Genomic DNA, 20332 nt, shown 5'->3' with positions numbered 1-20332 from the left:
GCAAGAGCTATTGATATGTATGGAAATTGATGCACAAAGCTGAGTCACAAACTAAGACAGAGGTTCTTCAAAATAAAACTTCTTTATTAGATAATCTGTTTAGTAAAATTACAAGTTTCACTCAATCAATTATCTAATCTCTCATGTTCATGGATCTATACCCAATCCAAGAACCTCTCAAGACAAACCCCTTAGTCCCCTTAAGCGTTATGCTTTCCTACAAGAACCCACATAACCTTAATGTCTAAGAATTCTCTTGCTTTTTTTGTGCTCACCTCTACAAAGGCTTAGCCCCCTATTTATACACAATAGGTCGTGGCCATACAAGCTTAAATTCCTATTCTAATCCTAATAGGAATTGCCAAATCTCTTTGCAAATTTCCTTTTCTTTTATGGAATAGGAAATTCTTCATCATGTTTCCTTTTCTACTAAAAAGGAATCTCTTCATGCTTCTAGACTCTTCTCCAAGCTTCTAGTCTTCATAAACTTCATGGTTTGAATGTTAATCGCCTTAGCTGCTAACCTTCTTTCAGCTCCATATTATCTGCTTCGTTGAACTACTTCTTGTAGTACTCTGAACTAGTGCAACGACTACATCAACATCTTCATCTTCATCTATGCCTTTCATAAATGTCTTTTTCTTTTTCTTTTCATCTTGTTGTAAAACTCAGTTAAGAATACATCAACAATCTCTCCCTTTCTTATTGAGTTTTACGATCCAAGCTTCACACTGCTACTTTGATGATCTCCAAACTCTCCCTTAATCTCCAAGTAAATATCTCTGCAGCATCTAAAACTCAATCTTCATAACACCAACAGAATCGTCGATTAATCTCTTGTCAACACTAAAAGAGTTAGAGATATATAGCAAAATCTCAAAAAAGTTAAGCTAGAGAGAGAGAGTAAACCGGATAAATCGACCAACCCAAAAATCGGATATTTGACATAAGTGTTTCCTTTCACATTGAACCAAATCCACCTGTATTTTCAAATAAATTTACTTGTATATTATAATACGGTCCGTCCACTTTGAAGCTCCTTTCCTCTTGCTTTCATTTGGACCCTTATCGTAGAAAACAAAACAGTTTACAAATTATAAACCGAAATCAAACTCAAAGTCAATTAAAAAAAAGGAAACCATAAGTTAACTCTTCAGTGTTTTGAGTCATTCCCCCGAGGACAAAATTAACACAAGAACAAAATATATAAAACAACGAAATTATAATTAACCTTTGTTAATAAATATATATAATAAATAGGAGACTTTCGCTTGCTAGGCGCAGGCTACTACGATGGAGGAAACTTACATGCATTGCACATGCAAATGTTTCAATGAAGGCGCCTGCCTTGCCTAAACAACGACCCACCATTTCTTATGTTCCACCCATATATATCATTGCGTGCGACCATGCACTCCCTTCGGGTTATTGGTTTCTATTGCTCTTTTATTTCGACACTGATTATGACTATTACATTTTCTCATTTAGATTAATATAACGCGTTTAATTCAAAGAATGGAGTTTGATGATGAATTCATATTGTAATTATTAGCTTATGGTTCCATGCTTGGTTTGACAAGAATGACACAAGATAACAATATACTTTTAATAGTAAATCATAAAAATAAAGAAAAAAAATCATAAACACTTAACTCAAGTTTTTTTTGTAAACTGATTATAAGTCATTAAAGTCCACTACAATATAATCTGTGCTTAGGATAAGATACGAAAATGGAGGTTGTATTTATATATAAATGACATTTGCTTTTGTCATGCAAACGGCGTGTTGCGTCACTCGCGCGGCTCCTATTGAGAATCTTATAATCGCGTGAGTATTATAGTTTGCAATCTATCCACGCAATAATAATTATCTTTCACAATTACAGAATCAACTAAACATGTACATTTCTATCTAGCAAGACATTACTAATTATGAACTTTTACGTATCAAACTTTGCTATATATGCATGCTTTAAATATTTATTTACTTCTTACTTTTAATTTCTCAGTTTTCACCTAATGATTGCTTGCACCTAATACCTATAGCATTTAATCAAAAAGGGATGTCTGCAAAAGGAGAAAAGAAAAAAAAAACTCTCAAATTGCTCTTCTTTACAATGTAATTACCATCTACCTAAAAAAAAAATAAACAGTGTGACGGACTCAAAATTAATAGACATAGAACCATTTTTTTTTAGACATAGAACCATCATATATATGTATATATATTTGAAGAATTTTATGGTTATATACATTAAGACATTTAAAAAAAAAAAAAGATCCAAAGTATGAAATCTGATTCTTTGTCATGAATGAGTCAAATTATCAGAATTTTACAAAATTGACGGTGGTGATAAAGAAATTATATTGCATATATATTACTTTTGAATACACGAGATTGGCATGCAGGTTTTCAAAAATAAAAAAGGTAAAATTACATATTAACTGTTTTGGAGATATTTTGCAGAAAAAAACCAATTAAAATATACGTTTTTCCCGAGTTAAATAATCATTTAAATGTGCATATAAACTGTACTCAAAATAAACAAAAGAAAATGTGTAAAGAAGAATCACATTAAACAAAGTCAATACTAAAACAAAGTCAATCGAATTATCACAACTTCGGAAAAGTACAAATAAGAAACACAATAATTAAAATGAGTACAAAAAACCCCTTCCTTATCAAATTTAAAATGATATCCAAAAGGACAAAACAAATTTTTTTAACAAGATCGAAAAATATCAAAATGAGAAAACAAAATGAAATTAAAGATAGTGTTATGGTGGGGACGTTAATTGGACTCAATTACGTTCATACATTACCACACACCTACTCCCATCACAAATGAAACGCTTTACTCCAAAAAAAAAAGAAAAACTCTTTCAACTTCATAAAAACAAAACAAAAATCTCATAGTCTCACCAACCGCGAAATGCAACTATCGTCAGCCACCAGCCACGACCACTTTTTACCACCGTGACGTTTGACCCCCCCAAATAACAAAATCACCACCGCGTTAAACAAATAAACCTTACAAAAAGGAAAAAAAAAAAAACTCTACATTATACGACGTAAACCAAATCCATCTCTACCACTCACTCTCCCATCTAACGGTCATCATTAATTCTCAACCAACTCCTTCTTTCTCACTAATATTCATTTTTTTTCTTCGATATTAATTTAAAATAAAAAATTAAAATCAAAATTATATGGAAAAAAAAATAAACTAGCTCTGTATGCGCTTACCTACCAACAAACACTACCATCCTTATTTAAACCACCCTTCATTCATCTAATCTTCTTCAGGAACAAATACAATTCCTTAACCAACACAATATCGATCATAATATTACATATCTCTTCTCGATCTCTTACTCTTCCTTAGAGATCTTGTAATCTCCTCCTCTTTTAAAAAATATAATCTCCTCTTTGTAAAACTAAGAAGTCTAAAATGGAGGTTAACGGAGCACACAAGATCATCAACGGAGGAGGATCGGTCGACGCTATGTTATGCGGTGGAGATATGAAGACAAAGAACATGGTGATCAACGCGGCTGATCCTCTCAACTGGGGAGCTGCGGCTGAGCAAATGAAAGGTAGCCATTTGGATGAAGTGAAGAGAATGGTTGAGGAGTTTAGGAAGCCAGTTGTGAATCTTGGAGGTGAGACTCTCACCATTGGACAAGTCGCTGCGATCTCAACCATTGGTAACGGTGTGAAGGTGGAGCTGTCCGAGACTGCCAGAGCCGGTGTGAACGCTAGCAGTGATTGGGTTATGGAGAGTATGAACAAAGGCACTGATAGTTACGGTGTTACCACTGGTTTTGGTGCTACTTCTCATCGCAGGACCAAAAATGGTGTCGCACTTCAAAAGGAGCTTATTAGGTAATAAATCATTTTTTTTTTTTTTTTTTGTCTCTAATTAGAATTATTTGGTAAAATGGTAATATACTACAGTATATGCTTAGGCAGATACGTGGCAGTTACTAGTTGATTGCAGTATATATATTAAAAGAAAATTAATTAATGTTAGTAATTAGATTGTTTTGATATATACTCCTTACTTTTTCTAGATTTTTTAGATTTGATTTTTAAATTTTAAATAATTTAACTTTAAAATGAATTTTGAAAATAATTAAAATCACGGGAAACAACTCCCTTAAGGTTATGTCAATTATTATGACGTTGCATGGGAAATAAACGGATCGAATCGGGTCAAATACCCGGGTCGGGTCTACTAAATGGTTTATTTTGTTCGGTAGTAATTAAGAGTTTTTAATTTAATATAAACAATTAACTAATCAACACACAATTCGAATGTTTCTGTGTTCGTTACAGATTCCTGAACGCCGGAATATTCGGAAGCACGAAAGAAACGAGCCACACATTGCCACACTCCGCCACAAGAGCTGCCATGCTTGTACGGATCAACACACTCCTCCAAGGCTTTTCCGGTATCAGATTCGAGATCCTCGAAGCAATCACCAGTTTCCTCAACAACAACATCACTCCATCTCTCCCGCTCCGCGGTACGATCACCGCCTCAGGAGATCTCGTTCCTCTCTCCTACATAGCCGGAATTTTAACCGGACGTCCCAATTCCAAAGCCACCGGTCCAGACGGCGAAGCTTTGACAGCTGAAGAAGCTTTCAAATTAGCCGGAATCAGTTCCGGATTCTTTGACTTGCAGCCCAAGGAAGGTCTTGCCCTTGTCAATGGCACGGCGGTTGGATCTGGAATGGCGTCGATGGTGTTGTTCGAGACGAACGTTCTCTCTGTTTTGGCTGAGATTTTGTCAGCGGTGTTCGCGGAGGTGATGAGTGGTAAGCCTGAGTTCACGGATCATCTCACTCACAGGCTTAAGCATCATCCTGGTCAGATCGAAGCAGCGGCGATCATGGAACATATACTCGACGGGAGCTCGTATATGAAATTAGCTCAGAAGCTTCACGAGATGGATCCGTTACAGAAACCTAAACAAGATCGTTACGCTCTTCGTACATCTCCTCAATGGTTAGGTCCTCAAATCGAAGTGATCCGTTACGCGACGAAATCCATCGAGCGTGAGATCAACTCCGTCAACGATAACCCGTTGATCGATGTATCAAGGAACAAGGCGATCCACGGTGGTAACTTCCAAGGAACACCGATCGGTGTTTCGATGGATAACACGAGGTTGGCTATTGCTGCGATTGGTAAACTCATGTTTGCTCAGTTCTCAGAGCTTGTGAATGACTTCTACAACAATGGTTTGCCTTCGAATCTAACCGCTTCGAGGAATCCTAGTTTGGATTATGGATTCAAAGGAGCTGAGATCGCTATGGCTTCTTACTGTTCAGAGCTTCAGTACTTGGCTAATCCTGTGACTAGCCATGTTCAATCAGCAGAGCAGCATAACCAAGACGTGAACTCTCTTGGATTAATCTCCTCTCGCAAGACTTCTGAAGCTGTTGATATTCTCAAGCTTATGTCAACAACGTTCCTCGTTGCGATTTGCCAAGCTGTTGATTTGAGACATTTGGAAGAGAATCTAAGACAGACTGTGAAGAACACTGTCTCTCAAGTGGCTAAGAAAGTTCTTACTACTGGAGTCAACGGTGAGCTTCATCCTTCTCGTTTCTGCGAGAAAGATTTACTCAAAGTCGTGGACCGTGAACAAGTCTACACTTACGCTGACGATCCTTGTAGCGCGACGTACCCGTTGATCCAGAAGCTAAGACAGGTTATTGTCGATCATGCTTTGATCAATGGTGAGAGTGAGAAGAACGCAGTGACTTCAATCTTCCATAAGATTGGAGCTTTCGAGGAGGAGCTTAAGGCGGTGCTACCTAAAGAAGTGGAGGCGGCGAGAGCGGCTTACGATAACGGAACATCGGCTATCCCGAACAGGATCAAGGAATGTAGGTCGTATCCTTTGTATAGATTTGTGAGGGAAGAGATTGGAACAGAGCTTTTGACAGGTGAGAAAGTGACGTCTCCAGGAGAAGAGTTTGACAAGGTTTTCACGGCGATTTGTGAAGGCAAAATCATTGATCCGATGATGGAATGCCTCAACGAGTGGAACGGAGCTCCCATTCCCATATGTTAATTAAGAGTAAACTCCTCTGTTTTTTTACTTTACTGAAAAGTTTTTTTTTTTCTTTTTTTAAATGTCTGAATAATTTTACCAAATGATTGTCTGTGAAGTGGATTTATGTTTGTCTAAATTAAAATTTGTGCTGTAAAACTCATTGTAAGTTCTCATCAAATGAAGAAACAATTTTTCTGTTACGTGAATCATACTTCTTCTTTTTTTTCTTTCTCAAATTCCACATTATATTGAAGTCTCCATAACAAAACACCACAAATTCATTAGGAATTTTTTTTTTTTTTTTTTAAACTATGAAGGAAAAAAATCGATTTTAGTTGAAGAAAATGTTTACCAACAACTATATGGAATCATATAAACTTAACCAGTCTTAACTCTAATGTTAATTGTAATCATCTAAAAAGTATTGATTAATTAAACGTTCTACGGTTAGAAAATTTCTTATAGAGCTTTGAAACTATTTTTATGAGAGAAACCATAAATAGAACCAAAAATCATAACACTCTGATGATTTTTTTTTTATCTTTTGTTTGGTTAGCACTTAGCACTAACACTGATGTACATGTATAATGGTTATTAAAATGTAACATTTAGGATTTTTGTTTTGTAAACTTTTTTCCTATGTATTTTTTTTTGGTTTTCAAAGCCGAAAACTTAAATTTTAAGTATGTTTGACAAACAGAAAAATGCACATTCAAATACGAATTTGAATGATCATTATCTAAAATCACCAAAAAATAACATAAGTTACATAATGCTATTTGCACTCTACCCGGAAGGCCGGAACTACTTCATACGTATATTCTATAGTGTGAAATTGCCCAACCAGAAAAAGATAAATGATGCGAGATTCTACAATTTAGGCCCAATTAGAAGCCCATTAGAGTCAATACAAACAATACAGCTCCAATACGTTTATAGACAAAACAGAGTTAATCTCTCTTCTTCTTCTCTTTCTCTCGATCTACCCCAAAGTAGCGGGAGCGAATAGTGAAACAACAATGACCGATCAACACCACCACCACAACCACCACGCGCGGCTGAACCGCCTCCGCACAACAACCCAGCTCCTCCGTCAAACCACAGCTTCCTTCTCCACCCACCCACTCACTTTCATCTTCCTCACTTTCCTCCTCTTCTCCTTCCACTCCCTCGTCGATCATTGCTCTCTTCTTTTAACGTCTTTCGTCGACACTGACCCTTCCCTTCGCTCTCTCCTCTCTCGCCTCCCTCTCAACTCTCACTCCCACGCTCCTACGCGCTTCCACAATCACCGACGTGCTCCTTTTCTTCAGCTCACGCGCCTTGGTACCCTCGACGACGACTTCTTCTCCACAGACGAACACGATCCTCATCGCCGATCTCTTCAAGGTTCTTTTTTTCCTTCGCCCATCAACGCTACGACTGTGTTTCTCTCCGGATTTGAAAGCATTTCTGGCTTTTCTCGCCCTATCTCCGATAATGGTCTTCTCCTCCCTCAGATCATCCGCTCCGGCGTCGTTTTACGGCAGCTTGAGAAGGAAGATGATGATAAAGAAACAGAATTGGATGACTCTGAGGAGAAGAAAGGTGAAAACTTTGAGAGTTTTGTGGATCTGAAGATGTTGTTCAAAGGATTGGAGCTAGGTCGTCATGATGCTGCGGCCCTGTTCTTTCTGGTGAGCTTTTTATCCGCTGCGTATGGATGGGTGATTATAGGGTTTACCACTGTTTACTCATTGGTGCTGGCGATTATATTCGTTACTGTAATCAACGATTTGCTCGGTAGGTTTCCTTCGTTTCTTGGGGTTGTTTCGACTGGTTCAAGATTGGGGTTTAGGAGAGTTACAGGATTCGTTTTGATGAGATGGGCAGTCAAAGATGCTTTGACGCAGCTTCTTGGTTTATGGTATTTTGGAGAGGTTGAAGATCAGTACTCGTTTTTTAAGCTCTTTGTGAGGTTAAAGCTGATGCCTTTCACTGTTATGCCCCCATGGATCAGAGGTTTCGAGAAGGAGATTTCTGGTTTCTTGTTCGCTTGGTTTCTACTTGATACGCTTGTTGGTTTGATATTAGCTGTTGATGCTTTTGTTGCTATTGTGGATTCAAGAAGGAGGGGCAGGGAGATAGTGAAGGAAGGTCTCTATTTGATTTCTCTCCTGTTGCATCAGGCCGTGCAGCTTAAGTGTCTCGAAGCTATTCTTTGTGGGTCTTTCTTCAGATGGTTTCTGGTTCGAATCCTAGGGAAAAGCCTTGCTTCTGTGGTCCAATCTGCGTTGGAAGTTTACTTCATGGCGGCTTGGTTAGTGTTCTACTTAGCAGCTAGGTGTAAAGATGCGCACGCAGACGGTAGGAGGTTTGGAAGAAGAGAAATGGAGAACTTGATTGATGGGCTGAGATGATAATGAATGTGGACCTGTAGGATAAATCTTTCGGGTTGTCAAAGGAGAAAACCTTGGCGTCGATGTTCAATGCGAGTGGCTAACTCTCTGCGCCAGAAGCTATGTCATGACTGAGGTTCCTTTGGTTTTAGAATTGATGTTGATTGATAAGATTGCCTACAATTCAATGTATGTACGCACTTAGGATTACTTGTGAGCTATGAAAGAGGGAGAATGATACAACTACTGTGTATACTCATTTGCAAGATTTTCCTTTGTATATATCTTGCTGCAGTTGTTGATATCAATACCATGAGGTGATCAAGTTTTTTTTCTTTTTCATTTTGGGAATGATAATAGTAGATCAAGCTTAAATGTACTTTGGCCATTTTGACCTTCTTTATGTGGATACAACATTTTTATGCATTCTTTCGATTGACGCAATGGGGAACTGGTTTCTGACATACATATTTAATAATTTAGCTTCCTATGAAAGACGTAACTCTTGGTCATAATTCTTTTTGACTGATTCTTTCAAGAACTCCGTTGCTTTTTACTTTTGCGTTCTTGTAGTGAGGATATAACAGCAGGCAAGGGTATTCCCAATTTAGAGGTTGTTCCTATTAATCGGTGACTGCATTTCAGTTTGTTCTATATTTTGAAATGTATTGTAGAACTGCCATCTGGTTTCAGAAACATTGCTTTCAAGACGGCTTGGCCTTTGTCTTGAGATGTGTGAGAAAGTAAAGCTGTTATATGCTCTCTCCCTCTGCCCTCACTAAGAAAAATGGGAAGGTAAAGCTGTTTGTTGTTTCAGTTTAGTTGAAAACAACGGAGCTCTGGCATTTTTCTTGAGTAATTCTTCATGTTTTAGTGTTTCTTATTCAGAAACGAGCTCTGGCTTTTGTGGCTTATGTATTTCTTTGGAGCTGGAGAAGTGTGACACAGAACTTCAATCGTATTTTATTGCTTTCCTTGTAGCTAATAATTCATTCCCCACTGAATTTAAAGACACATTTAATACAAAAAGTCTTACATTATTAGTGTACCCCGATAGCTTAGCATTAAACAATATTCTTTTTGTAAACGTGGAGCCGGAGAAATCAATGACTGTCTTGAGTTCCCTGTACAAGAACCTTCCTAGATAAATATGCAGTTATTCTGATGCTGGGGAGCACCAGCGCAACGGACAACATTGAGGAAGGTACTCTCATTGCATGGAATCCATAGTCTGGAGTCAGCACTGAAACCGTAAGCGTCCTCTGCTTGATCCAGCAATGCTCGGAAGAGTGGGTGTTTAAGCAAGGTGATCTTTATCACAAACCTCCTGTACTCCTCACCCACATATACAACCAAGTGTCCCTTAGGGACATCTTTTGGTGTCACCTCAGCTTCCTTCTTGAATGCCCAGCAAATTCTCTCGTAGCATGCCTCGCAAGACGTACAAGGTATTATGACTTTGCTTGTCATCTTTTTCAGTTTCTTTTCACAGGACTTAATGAACTTGCTCTTCATTTTAGTAGGAGGAGAAGATTAATATCTAGTATAAGATAGATTGATAGATAGAATACTTTGATGAAATAATATGTTTTTTGATGAATAGTACAAGGTGAAGGACAAGTCTATATATATATGCCGAAGTAGAAATATCAGAGGTCCCCATTAAATGTTGGGACATGACAGTTAGCCAAGGGGGGTGAGATGGGCAACTTTTAAATGATACAGTACTTTATTCAACCGTGCGGTTCTGTTACTTGTGTTGATAGAGTTGCATTGCTGAAACTGTACGAACATATACTCTATGGTTAGATGTGATTAAAAAAATTGCCTAGTTCACATTGGTGTCAGAGTTCTTGAAGTTTCACGGGGAATTAAGACCCCACAAGACAAGATGAACAGAGATAGAGAGGAGATAAGATCTGAAGGAACAGGGTCCAGGGATGGGTCTAAATCTTATTGGAGATAGTGTGATCTTGGTTAATGATTCATGCATGGGCACTTTCAGTTTGATCTGCAGAAATGCTCAGCCTCCAGATCTCTTGACTTTTCCTAGAGTTATGTTGGTTCTAAACGCTCAGGTGACTTCTTGAACTATCTACACATGGACTAATGTAGAAACCTACAATGATGTTAGCTAATGATCAGCATCAGCAATATAATTAGGTAGCCTAGCTTACACATGTGAGCTTTAACTTTTTACCAATCAAAAGCGCATAGATAGTGCAGTTAAAGTACGCGGGGAAGAATGTGGTTCACAAAGTTGAGATAGGGATGGTGAAAGGCTTGTTGTCTCTAGGAGGGGTACATAGATGGAGAAGTGTCAATGTTGGAGGGTCCATTATAGAAGAGAAACGAGTATCATTGATTAGGATTCATCCCCCTAAGGATTCACAAAAAATGTTCCCTTCAATTGAGTAAGAGATCCTCATTCTTACACCATTTCTCTTCTAAAAATGTCTCTCTCAGATCTATCTATCTGTTATGTTTGTGTTGTGTGTGTGTTTTGAAGTTGGTTTTGGTCTGTCAAGTAATTTAACAACGACTGCCACTCTGAACTAAGCTGGCTTCTTCTGACTTGAGAATTTATTGCGTGCATGTGCAACTCTTATGATGTTATCTCTATACTTCTCTTTCTTCTCCCTTTTTCATGGAGTATAAAAAAATATATATTTTTAATCATCATCTTATCTTGGCCATTGAACATGTCGAAATTGACCTCTCAGACTCGGACATTTGTGTCATATGTGTACTTTTAATGTTTAATTATCAGCATCCTAAACCTTTTACTAGTATTACATAAAGTTACTTGTTATATAATTTGATGTCAATATACATACACTCAACTTTTAAAGGTTAATCAATTACATCAAGTGTTAAAGATAATCACACAAATCTTTTACTTGTTTCCCATCTGCTCTTTACTAGATGAGAAGCTACATAAAACAGTTACATATAGACACTGCAAGAAACAGGGTGTGTGAGAGACCATGTATTTTCAGACAAAACTAGTGGATTGTGTTACTGCTGTTTGTTGTTTATTCACATTGGAGGATGGAGAATATAAAGGAAGTACGCAAAAGCTTTGATGCTGCAGTAACAGAAACTTCACATGGAAGAACTTAGATGTTTCAGATAATACTGATGATATCCTAAAGAGAACTATTACTTTCCAAGACAGATAAAAATCGAGTTTAGTTTAGTATCTTTACAGCTTCTCTAGACTCTTTCTCTATATCAATTCCTCTTCTTCTTCTTCTTTGAAGTGCTTTGGCTTCTTGAGGAATCATAAACGAAACACGATGATTTGGAGAACGGATATGGATGGCGTGATGCAAGTTCCCTTACACGATGTAGAATATCCTTCGGCATAGGGCGAGCCAATGACTTTCGTCTTTCTTCAGCCTGTATATTTCAAAGTTGTGTTACAGAGGATTTCTCATTATATGATTTCTTTTCTTTGACAAAAGGAAGAAAAAAAAGCAAACCTCTCCATCATTATGCTTGTCGTTATAACTTGCTTTCAGTAGATTACGCCATTTGTCCTGCATATGTTCAAGGTGAAGGTTTGTGACAGAAAACAAAGAAAAAGGTTCAAGCAGAAGAAGAACCGAGACACCAAGCACTACTAAATGATGAGTTTGATATTAAGGTGAAGGGTGAAATACTCTGATATCGACGGGTGTGCGGTGGGTTGCAGAATGAAAGAAGTTGTTTTTTATATCGGTCCATTTGCCAACACCAAAGTGAGAAATACCATCAACCAACGTCATAACTTCATCAACAGTCCACACTCTCTGCTGCTTTCTCCTGTCACTTCTGGTTCTGGATGTCTTTGTTACAGAGATGTCATCCTCACTTTCAGATGAAGTTAGTTGATCATCACGAAATGTATTCTCCTGCAATATCAAATAGGATTTGGTTTACATAAATTAGAACAAAAAATGGGAAAACTCTGTAGTCTTAAACGAGTAAGAGAAACCGTTGAAGTATGCATGTATTTCTTCATAGGTTCTTTCCGGGGCCTAAAGTCATAAGACATTCTTTCACCAGAAGAATCTAATCTGCAACATTAAAAATGAGAGAGCTTCACTAGGAAATCTGACGTGTGTGATTATATATATTAAGAGTAAGACTTTAATCACTGAACTATTATTACCTTCTATAAGCGGTGTTGGGCAAATTCTTCTTCCGATTCCTGCCTCGTTTAACCCAAGAGCCTATAAAAGTGGATAGTGGTTTCTTGTCATCTTCTGACTCATTTGAATCCAAAATATCTTTAAGTTTTTCGCTGGATACATTCTGGTGTTCAGCATGTGGAACAGTTTCTTTTGACCACTCTGAGAGTCCGGTGCTTCCACTTATTCCAGGAGAATAAGATTCTGAAGGGAAGTTCATAAGACCATAGGGGCCACCATCCAACTCAGATACTTTCTTCTTGTCTTCAGTTTCTACAAGTAAGTTATAGTTTGGATTGTGAACCATATATTGTTTAGAGATGTACTAGGATGATAGAATCACGTACATAAATTTACCTGGAAGGATATGGTTACTAGTAGAAGAAAGATCATGTGATGCGTAGATATCTTCCACTTCTTCAACTTCATCAAGAAAGCCATCAAGAATCTAGGAGATGACAAGAAACTTCATGTCAAGAATGACCAAGAAAAGAAACCATGTGATAGAGACTAGAGAACAGAAAAGAGAGAACACATACTTCGAACTTTAAACCAGCTTCCACATCTTGAGTGGTACAAGAGTCTAGTCCACCTTATAAACAAAATGAAAGAGAACTCTAGCATTCACGATACTCCCGATAACAGAGAATGTTACAAAGCAATCAACATAAGACTCACTTACCATAGTCTGGGAGAAAGCTAAAGTCAAATCCATGAGAAAATTCATCCATGGTGGAGCTTAAGCCCATAGTCTCCATACCGAGACCTAAGAAACTGTTTACCGAGGTATTGTGATCATGTGTAGGTTCCATTACAAAACGCTTTGTGTCACTCATTTTATACTCGTTTGAAAGGCAAACATTCTCATCAACCTATCAAGAAAATAAAAGATTAAGTCATGAGGAAAATTCATCCTAATATACAACCAAAATCAAAGGAACACAAGTGAAGAATAAGAATCTCACACTGTCACACTTGAATCCAACAGCAGGAAAACCGGGTGTCCTGTCCATCCTAAAAGGTCCATACTAGAGATTAAAAGGTACGTCAGAATAATTGAACAGAACCAGACAACAGTGTTGCCCATAAAACCAAAATCTTAACTTACATGCTAGATTCACAAAAAAAAACTGGACCTCATTTCTCAATTGAAAAAAAAAAAAAAAAAAAACCAATCAGACATGTGTTCCCCAGTCAATAGATTAATTCATCATACATTCATACAAGTCAACATTGAACATGACTTTGCCTCTGTAGTCTAGGAAAAAAAAAAGCATAAATAAATAATACTCCATAAATCTACTTGAGAGAAGAGCAAAGGACAGACATTCTAAAGTCAGGCAATAATATACAGGTTATAAAAAAAAAGAAAACAAAATATATACTTATGTCGGATGATCTCAGAAGAAGATAGTAGTTCCATAAATAAACCCAAAAATAAAAATCAAAACTTTGAGAGCTACAGAGAGAAGCGTATACTATACTATTGTTTTTAGTTTTTTTACACAAAGCACCGATCAAATGCAAATACGACGTAGTATAAAGTGGGCCAGAGAGTTACAGCTGTTACATTACACCACAAAATAAAAATAAAAAAATCTAGCTTATATCTTCCTTAAACGAACACACCTGGAGTTTTGAACAATCCGAGATTAAAAAAAAAAAAAATCGAACGAGATTATACATACACATTACGATCTATTTCAAACAACAAAAAAATCTGAACTTTTGAAAAAACATATCCAAAGTAGATATGGATAAAGACAATGTCAGAGAAACATAAACAAAACTATTAAAAAAAAAGTACCAAACAGACAGAGACTTCGAGAGGAGAAGAAGAAGGAGAAGAGAAGGAACACACTGACTGACGGAGAAGGTGAATGGGCGACGACTGTTGTTGTTTGGACTTTAGATTATTTATTTTTGTTTTATGTGATTTGTTTTTGTTTTGCCGGATTCCAAAAGCTGATTTATTATTGAAAACCAAAAAAATGACGTAAGGCAAGGCACCGTCTAATGCTAATATAACGTGCGTTTCAAGTCCGCAACGATGACAGATGTTATGTTTGTTCATCTACTGTTATATTGCAATTGCACAACAGGGTGCTCTGCTGACTCGGATAACGGCAAAAGTTGCGATTCTTTTCACGCCGTTTAGTGTGTGACTCGATTCTCTAACGTTCATTCTAAACGAATAAAACATGGGCTTCTGGTTTGTTACTCAATAGGCCCACACAATTCAGAAGTTAAATAAGGTAAGTGACAGAAAAAAAAAAGAAAGAAAAAAAAACACGGTGTCGTTTTCAGGGATTGAAACTACAACGCTTCTTGCCGTTTTCATTGCTGGAGCTAAAACATAGAGATAAGACTTATTAAGATTGGCCTTGGGTTCCTTGGACGCCAGGAAGATCTCCACCGGATATTAATCCTCGGATCTTGACATCATAGTAAACTTCTTCCACTCTTCTAAGGTCATATTTCATACCTGTTCAATTATACGATAAAAATATTCTATGTTATACAATCTCACTCTCAGCTAATAATGCAAATGGAGAAAAGAGCAGTCAGAGATGTTTTTATATGACTTACTGTCGAATTTCTTGCGCAGGAAATCGTTCCTGAGATTCAGCATACGGAAGGCTGCATGAAGATCCGTCAAGAAATTCATCACTTTTCTCGGGCAGTCGTAGTCTCCTGCTGTCACTCGATTAACCACGTACCTAGGCTGCTCAAAACATTGCATCATACCCGAAAAAATGATTTACTATCGAGTGGGATGCTAAGGGGATAAGATGGAGAGTAAGAATTAGGGATGAAAAATTGATCATACCAAGTCGTTTGACATGAAACAGATTCCTGCAAAGTGTTCAAAAAGAGGAAGATCAAAGTACTATAAGTAATGTTGCGATTTTCATAAAATGGTCAGGGGATTATTTGATCTATAGAATTAGAAAGTTCTTTCTCAGAAACATACCAGTCAGATAATCTTCAGTCTCCAATCCAAACTCCAAACTGTTCACTGCAATTCAATGAAGTGGAATTAGAAGAAACGTTCTGCTTAGTTTCACCGAAAGAGAAAAGTATTTTAGCAAAATTACAATTCCAGATTACAAACAAAACAACACTTTGGAGAATGTCTATTCTACAACAACATAATGCAAATTCAGCCTTCGCATCATTATCCATCCTACGAGAGTTTGTGGAAAACTGTAATAAATCACTCAATTGAGGTGAAAGATCCAAGTCTTAGCAAATGATTGACACTAAAATGGATAAAATGCAGGCTGAAACAAAGCCTTAGGATAAAATCAATTACAAAGAGCAAGAACAAGGTAGGCAAATTAACAAACTTAAGAGAGTCAATTAACCATGAAAGAGAAGAAGACCAGTGGCAAACTGAATCTGATCGTTAAGAATAGTAGACAGGTCAGGCAAAAGGTTCAAAGCTTGTGAGAGAACCAGCACGAATCAGGTTCTGTTCTTAGTACAGCCACTAGGCCATGGTATATATTGAAAGCAAGAAAAAAAAGAGTGAAACTGAGATCCAGAGACATACACCCAAGGTTTTCTTCAGCTTCCGTATGCACAAGAAGAGTTCCAGTTTCAAGCCAGTGCATAAAAGCAAGCTGGGAGACCACTGCTTGAGTTTCACTTCTCCAGTCTCCATGGTACCTAAATTACAAAACCTTTTTAATCACTAAACCATTGCATTGCAAATACAAACAAACCTACTACATCTGGCTATCAAATTTACCTATAGTACTGTCCAGGACACTCCCGAAGAATCTCAGCAAGCCGGCCGTAAAACTTCTTCAAATCATTGATCTTTTCCTTAGATTTCTCGATAACCTCTGAATCCATCAACAAAACATAAGCGTTCTTACAAGTACCAACCAAGGTTTCAAGCAAATTCTTAAAGAACAGAAAGGTTATGTGTGATTCAAATACTCATTCCTTTCCTTAAGAACAAGTACACAATATCTTTAATTTTGATTTTGCTTCCCTTCAAAGAGAACTTAATCACCAAGTTCTGAACCTAGCAAGCCATTTCAAAAAAGATGGAATTTTTAACCTATTTTCAAATACAAAAGAGCCAAAGACTAATGATTTACCAGGAATAGGTCGAGACTGATGAACGAGAAGAAGATTAGCTTGGATTAGCCTCGTAGCGGACTCAATCTCCATAACCACAGCACGAATCTGCTCCCTCAAAGCTGCAGATTCTTCCAACTGAACACGGAAGCTCTCGAACTGTTTCTCAAGCAACTGAGAAGAAGGTGGAGGAGGCACCTGATCATCTCCTCCCGCCATAGGAATGTAGGAAGAAGAAGAAGAAGAAGAAGAAGAAGAAGAAGAAGAAGAAGAAGAAGAAGAAGAAGAAGAAGTGGAGCAGAAAGGGGAAACTACGATTCGATGACGGAGAGGATTGGAACGCCGAGGAGCAGCATCGCCGGAGAAGAGAGGAAGAAAATGGAGAATCGAAGAAGAAAAGGGGTTAGGGTTTATCAAACGAGACGCAGCAGTCAAGTGAACGTTTCGAAACGCTGAATTCATCACTGTTGTATTATTCTCTCTCTTTCCAACACTACTCTTTATCTTATGAACCGAAACGAAATTTATACCGGATCGAATTTAATCAAACCGGTTAATCAAACCGGATCGAATTTAAAATAAACCGATCCAAATGCTATTACACTAAAACCTCTATAAATTAATAAAGTCGGGATCATTAAATTTTATTAATTTTTAGAGGTTTTAATTTATCGATAAATTAATAATCAATAAATTAATATTTTCTTAATTTATCAAGAGATTTTCTTATTTTCTTAATTTATAATATTGGCTATCGTAATAAGATGAATGTCAATTGTTTACTAGATTATCTAGGTACAAATGATAAATGTTAAAATTTTAGAGTTTAGAAGAAATTGTTATTACTATCCTTCAAAGTAATGATAATTCGAATCGTAACGATGAAGTCGAAGAAGATATTGCGGTACTTTTAGAAACAGTTACTAAAGATCAGCAATTATCGCATCTAGTATTCTCCATAATTGTTGGATGCAATTTGAAAAAGATTATAGTTGAACTCCAACAAGAATGCAAATTCAAGAATAGGCAAACAACAATAGAGTCATTACAACAATAGAGTCATTTTCACTAGATTTTCTTACAAATTATATATATATATATATATATATATATTAGTTTATTTGATTATTAATTTATGATATTGATAGGACCATATTTTTACATACGATTTCCAAAAAAAATATTATCTTATTATTTTATCGAAATGTGTCATTTTTTACACCGGCCCAACTTGGGACTGGAAGAATTTACACCGGCCCAACTTGTCATTTTTATCTTATCTTATTATCTTATTATTTTATTTTATCAAAATGTGTCATTTTTTACATCGGCCCAACTTGGGATTGGAAGAATTTATTAATTTATAACGAGTATTAATTTAAAGAGTATTAATTTATAGAGGTTCTAAAAGAGGTGATTCAGCATCATTTAATTGACTTAATTCTAAGCGACTTTGACATAAATAATCCATAAACAAATTATACTAACTAACTAACCTCTCTAACCATCAATCTATCATATACCTTTCATTTATATGATACAAAACTTAGTTTTCAAAGTATATCAATAATACTTTGACATATGTGAAAAAAATCTATTGAAAATTATATGAAAAATTAAAAAATATTTAAGATACAAAGATTACAATCAACATTTTGAAAAAGTATATAAAAATGAAAAGTGATGTTAAAATAATAGGAAAAAGTATTTTATTAGCTCTTTCTGTCCAGCTAACACATCGGTCAGTATATCTTCCAAACTCCCGTTCTTCATGTACTCCTAAACGAGGAAGTGGCACTCAGGTCTCGACACATGTGCTAATAACGGGAGAACATTCTGGTGCCGAATTTGACCGACGGTGTTGATCTCTGATTTAATTTACTTCATCTTTTTATATATATAATTTTAAGAAAAACTAAAAAGTATTTAACATAAAAAGATTAAAATTAATATTTTGAAAAGTATATAAAAAGGAAAAGTAATCTTATATTACTATTCTAGTAGAAAAATAGTCTATTAAGTTACTAATTTTAATAAGAAAATATGTGCAACTAATAAGGAAAACATATGCAATTTAGTTGCAATTATTATTTATTGTTAACATGTAAAAAACAAATCTATGCTACAAAGTGATTAAAGTATATAAAATTTTATGTGTTAAAATTAGTAATTAACATTATGTAAAAAAAAAAAGAGAATCAAAATAAGAAATTAATATAATTTTCTTAAGCTTCTCAATTGGTGAATTATCTTATAGCATACTGAATATTGTTTTATATGGATGGTGAGTTTAAATTAAGTATGAGAAGATGGCCAGGTATGTGTTTCTTAAACATGCATGCATATTAGGTTTAAAGCAAGGAAGAACTAGCAAAACTCATAATGACCAGGGATGTGTTTTTTCACGCATTAACACATTGTCAGAGCCCCCCCCCCCCCTCCCCCCCCCCCCTCCCCCAAACATAGTTGCTCCGCATATTGTGGTAATATCGTGGTGATGGTCATTTCGGTGAATTGCTTGAAGACCTCAAGGAACTAGAGTTTGTCACATATAATGATGTATTTAACCTAAGAAAATTTAACCAAATTTTCTTAGGCTTCTCTACTGATGAATAATATTATAACGTATTAAACATTATTTTATATATTTATATGGATGATTTAACTTAATTTTCAAAATTTCTCATTTATAGTAAATTTTATATGGAATCCTTTGATGCCATGACAGATATGTTAACGGTTAACCTAACGTTTTTTTTTTTTTGTCGTCCACGGTTAACCTAACGTTTATAAAAATAAGAAAACATGAGAATTCAAAGGCATGTAATTATTAGAAAAACAAAAAGAAATGAATAAAAAGAATAATGTGGAATAGAATAAACAGTTTTTGATGAATGAAATTAAAATTTGCAGAGAATGAATAAAATAATAAGTGGTAACTAAACAATAAAAATATATTTTAAAATATATTAAATATTAAAAAGATCAGATTTCAATGATAATACTAATACTACTTTTAATGTATATATAATAAATTTTATATTTTTTAAAAAATAAAATTTGTGAATTGATTTTAAATATGTCATATGTCATATTAATAATTAATATTAACTTACAATAAAATTTTAAACGTAATTAAAAATAATTAAAAATATTATTAAAAATATTTTTAGCTTTTATTTACTATATAAACATCTCTTAAATTTATTTTACTATTCATATAGTTTTCAAATAAAGCTTGAAGATTAGTTTAACATGGAATTCGTATCCAAAATTTGTTATTTATGACTTTTTAGATTTTAATAAGATTTCAATACTAAACAAAATTAGTTTTTTTATGTTTCATATAATTTATCCTTAATCACATTTATGTAAGATTTTTTTACAATAAATATATAATAATAAAAAATAAATAACAGAAACGTGAGACAATAATGTTTTCGTACAAAAATAACATATAGTCTTCCTCTTTTTCAGTATCAGTGTCAGTTTCCCAGCTAGTACAAGAAGTATTGTCAACAATTTGGCGGTCGATAGGCTTTTCTCAATTTAAAAACCTTGTACAATCAGATATTGCAGGCTGGAGTATGAAATAGCATTTCTGATTCAGCCTCAT

General features: G+C 35.6%; 5 protein-coding genes across 12 annotated transcripts; 2 read left to right on the top strand and 3 right to left on the bottom strand.

Moving 5' to 3' along the window:
- Window positions 1–2828: 2828 nt before the first annotated feature.
- Window positions 2829–6277, top strand: LOC104792487 (phenylalanine ammonia-lyase 1). The gene is made up of 2 exons (XM_010518647.3): window positions 2829–3886; window positions 4340–6277. The coding sequence occupies exons 1-2, from the start codon at window positions 3453–3455 to the stop codon at window positions 6087–6089; spliced, it is 2184 nt and encodes a 727-aa protein (XP_010516949.1). The 5' UTR covers window positions 2829–3452; the 3' UTR covers window positions 6090–6277.
- Window positions 6278–7014: 737 nt separating this feature from the next.
- LOC104792486 (uncharacterized) lies at window positions 7015–8875 on the top strand. The gene has a single exon (XM_087454523.1). The coding sequence runs from the start codon at window positions 7091–7093 to the stop codon at window positions 8468–8470; it is 1380 nt and encodes a 459-aa protein (XP_087310649.1). The 5' UTR covers window positions 7015–7090; the 3' UTR covers window positions 8471–8875.
- A 512-nt stretch (window positions 8876–9387) lies between these two features.
- On the bottom strand, window positions 9388–11261 carry LOC104792485 (auxin-induced protein 15A-like). Its single transcript, XM_087454524.1, has one exon. The coding sequence runs from the start codon at window positions 9962–9964 to the stop codon at window positions 9590–9592; it is 375 nt and encodes a 124-aa protein (XP_087310650.1). The 5' UTR covers window positions 9965–11261; the 3' UTR covers window positions 9388–9589.
- A 249-nt stretch (window positions 11262–11510) lies between these two features.
- LOC104792482 (uncharacterized) lies at window positions 11511–14679 on the bottom strand. 8 transcript variants are annotated; one of them, XR_015559803.1, is made up of 11 exons: window positions 14432–14642; window positions 13590–13652; window positions 13307–13496; window positions 13164–13216; window positions 12982–13072; window positions 12746–12897; window positions 12606–12666; window positions 12429–12510; window positions 12115–12345; window positions 11935–11991; window positions 11511–11851 (listed from the first exon to the last, which is right to left on the bottom strand). XR_015559803.1 is itself a non-coding variant. In XM_019246955.2 (11 exons), exons 2-11 carry the CDS (start codon window positions 13635–13637, stop codon window positions 11684–11686), a joined length of 1128 nt encoding a protein of 375 aa, XP_019102500.2. In that variant the 5' UTR covers window positions 13638–13652; window positions 14432–14642; the 3' UTR covers window positions 11511–11683. The 8 variants fall into 8 exon arrangements, 6 of the variants coding, with proteins under 6 accessions (XP_019102500.2, XP_087310648.1, XP_010516937.3 ...); XM_019246955.2 differs by having other exon boundaries at window positions 12429–12505; XR_015559802.1 differs by having other exon boundaries at window positions 12429–12505; window positions 12606–12897; window positions 14486–14642.
- Window positions 14680–14777: 98 nt separating this feature from the next.
- On the bottom strand, window positions 14778–17209 carry LOC104792484 (uncharacterized). The gene is made up of 7 exons (XM_010518639.3): window positions 16737–17209; window positions 16379–16475; window positions 16181–16296; window positions 15599–15643; window positions 15455–15480; window positions 15214–15349; window positions 14778–15109 (listed from the first exon to the last, which is right to left on the bottom strand). The coding sequence occupies exons 1-7, from the start codon at window positions 17176–17178 to the stop codon at window positions 14997–14999; spliced, it is 975 nt and encodes a 324-aa protein (XP_010516941.2). The 5' UTR covers window positions 17179–17209; the 3' UTR covers window positions 14778–14996.
- Window positions 17210–20332: the final 3123 nt, after the last annotated feature.

This window comes from Camelina sativa, chromosome 6, assembly GCF_030686135.1.
Source record: "Camelina sativa cultivar CO46 ecotype springtype chromosome 6, ASM3068613v1".
NCBI lineage: Eukaryota > Viridiplantae > Streptophyta > Magnoliopsida > Brassicales > Brassicaceae > Camelina > Camelina sativa.
The sequence above is the reverse complement of the archived record's forward strand: the minus strand, read 5'-3'. Positions and strand labels throughout refer to the sequence as shown.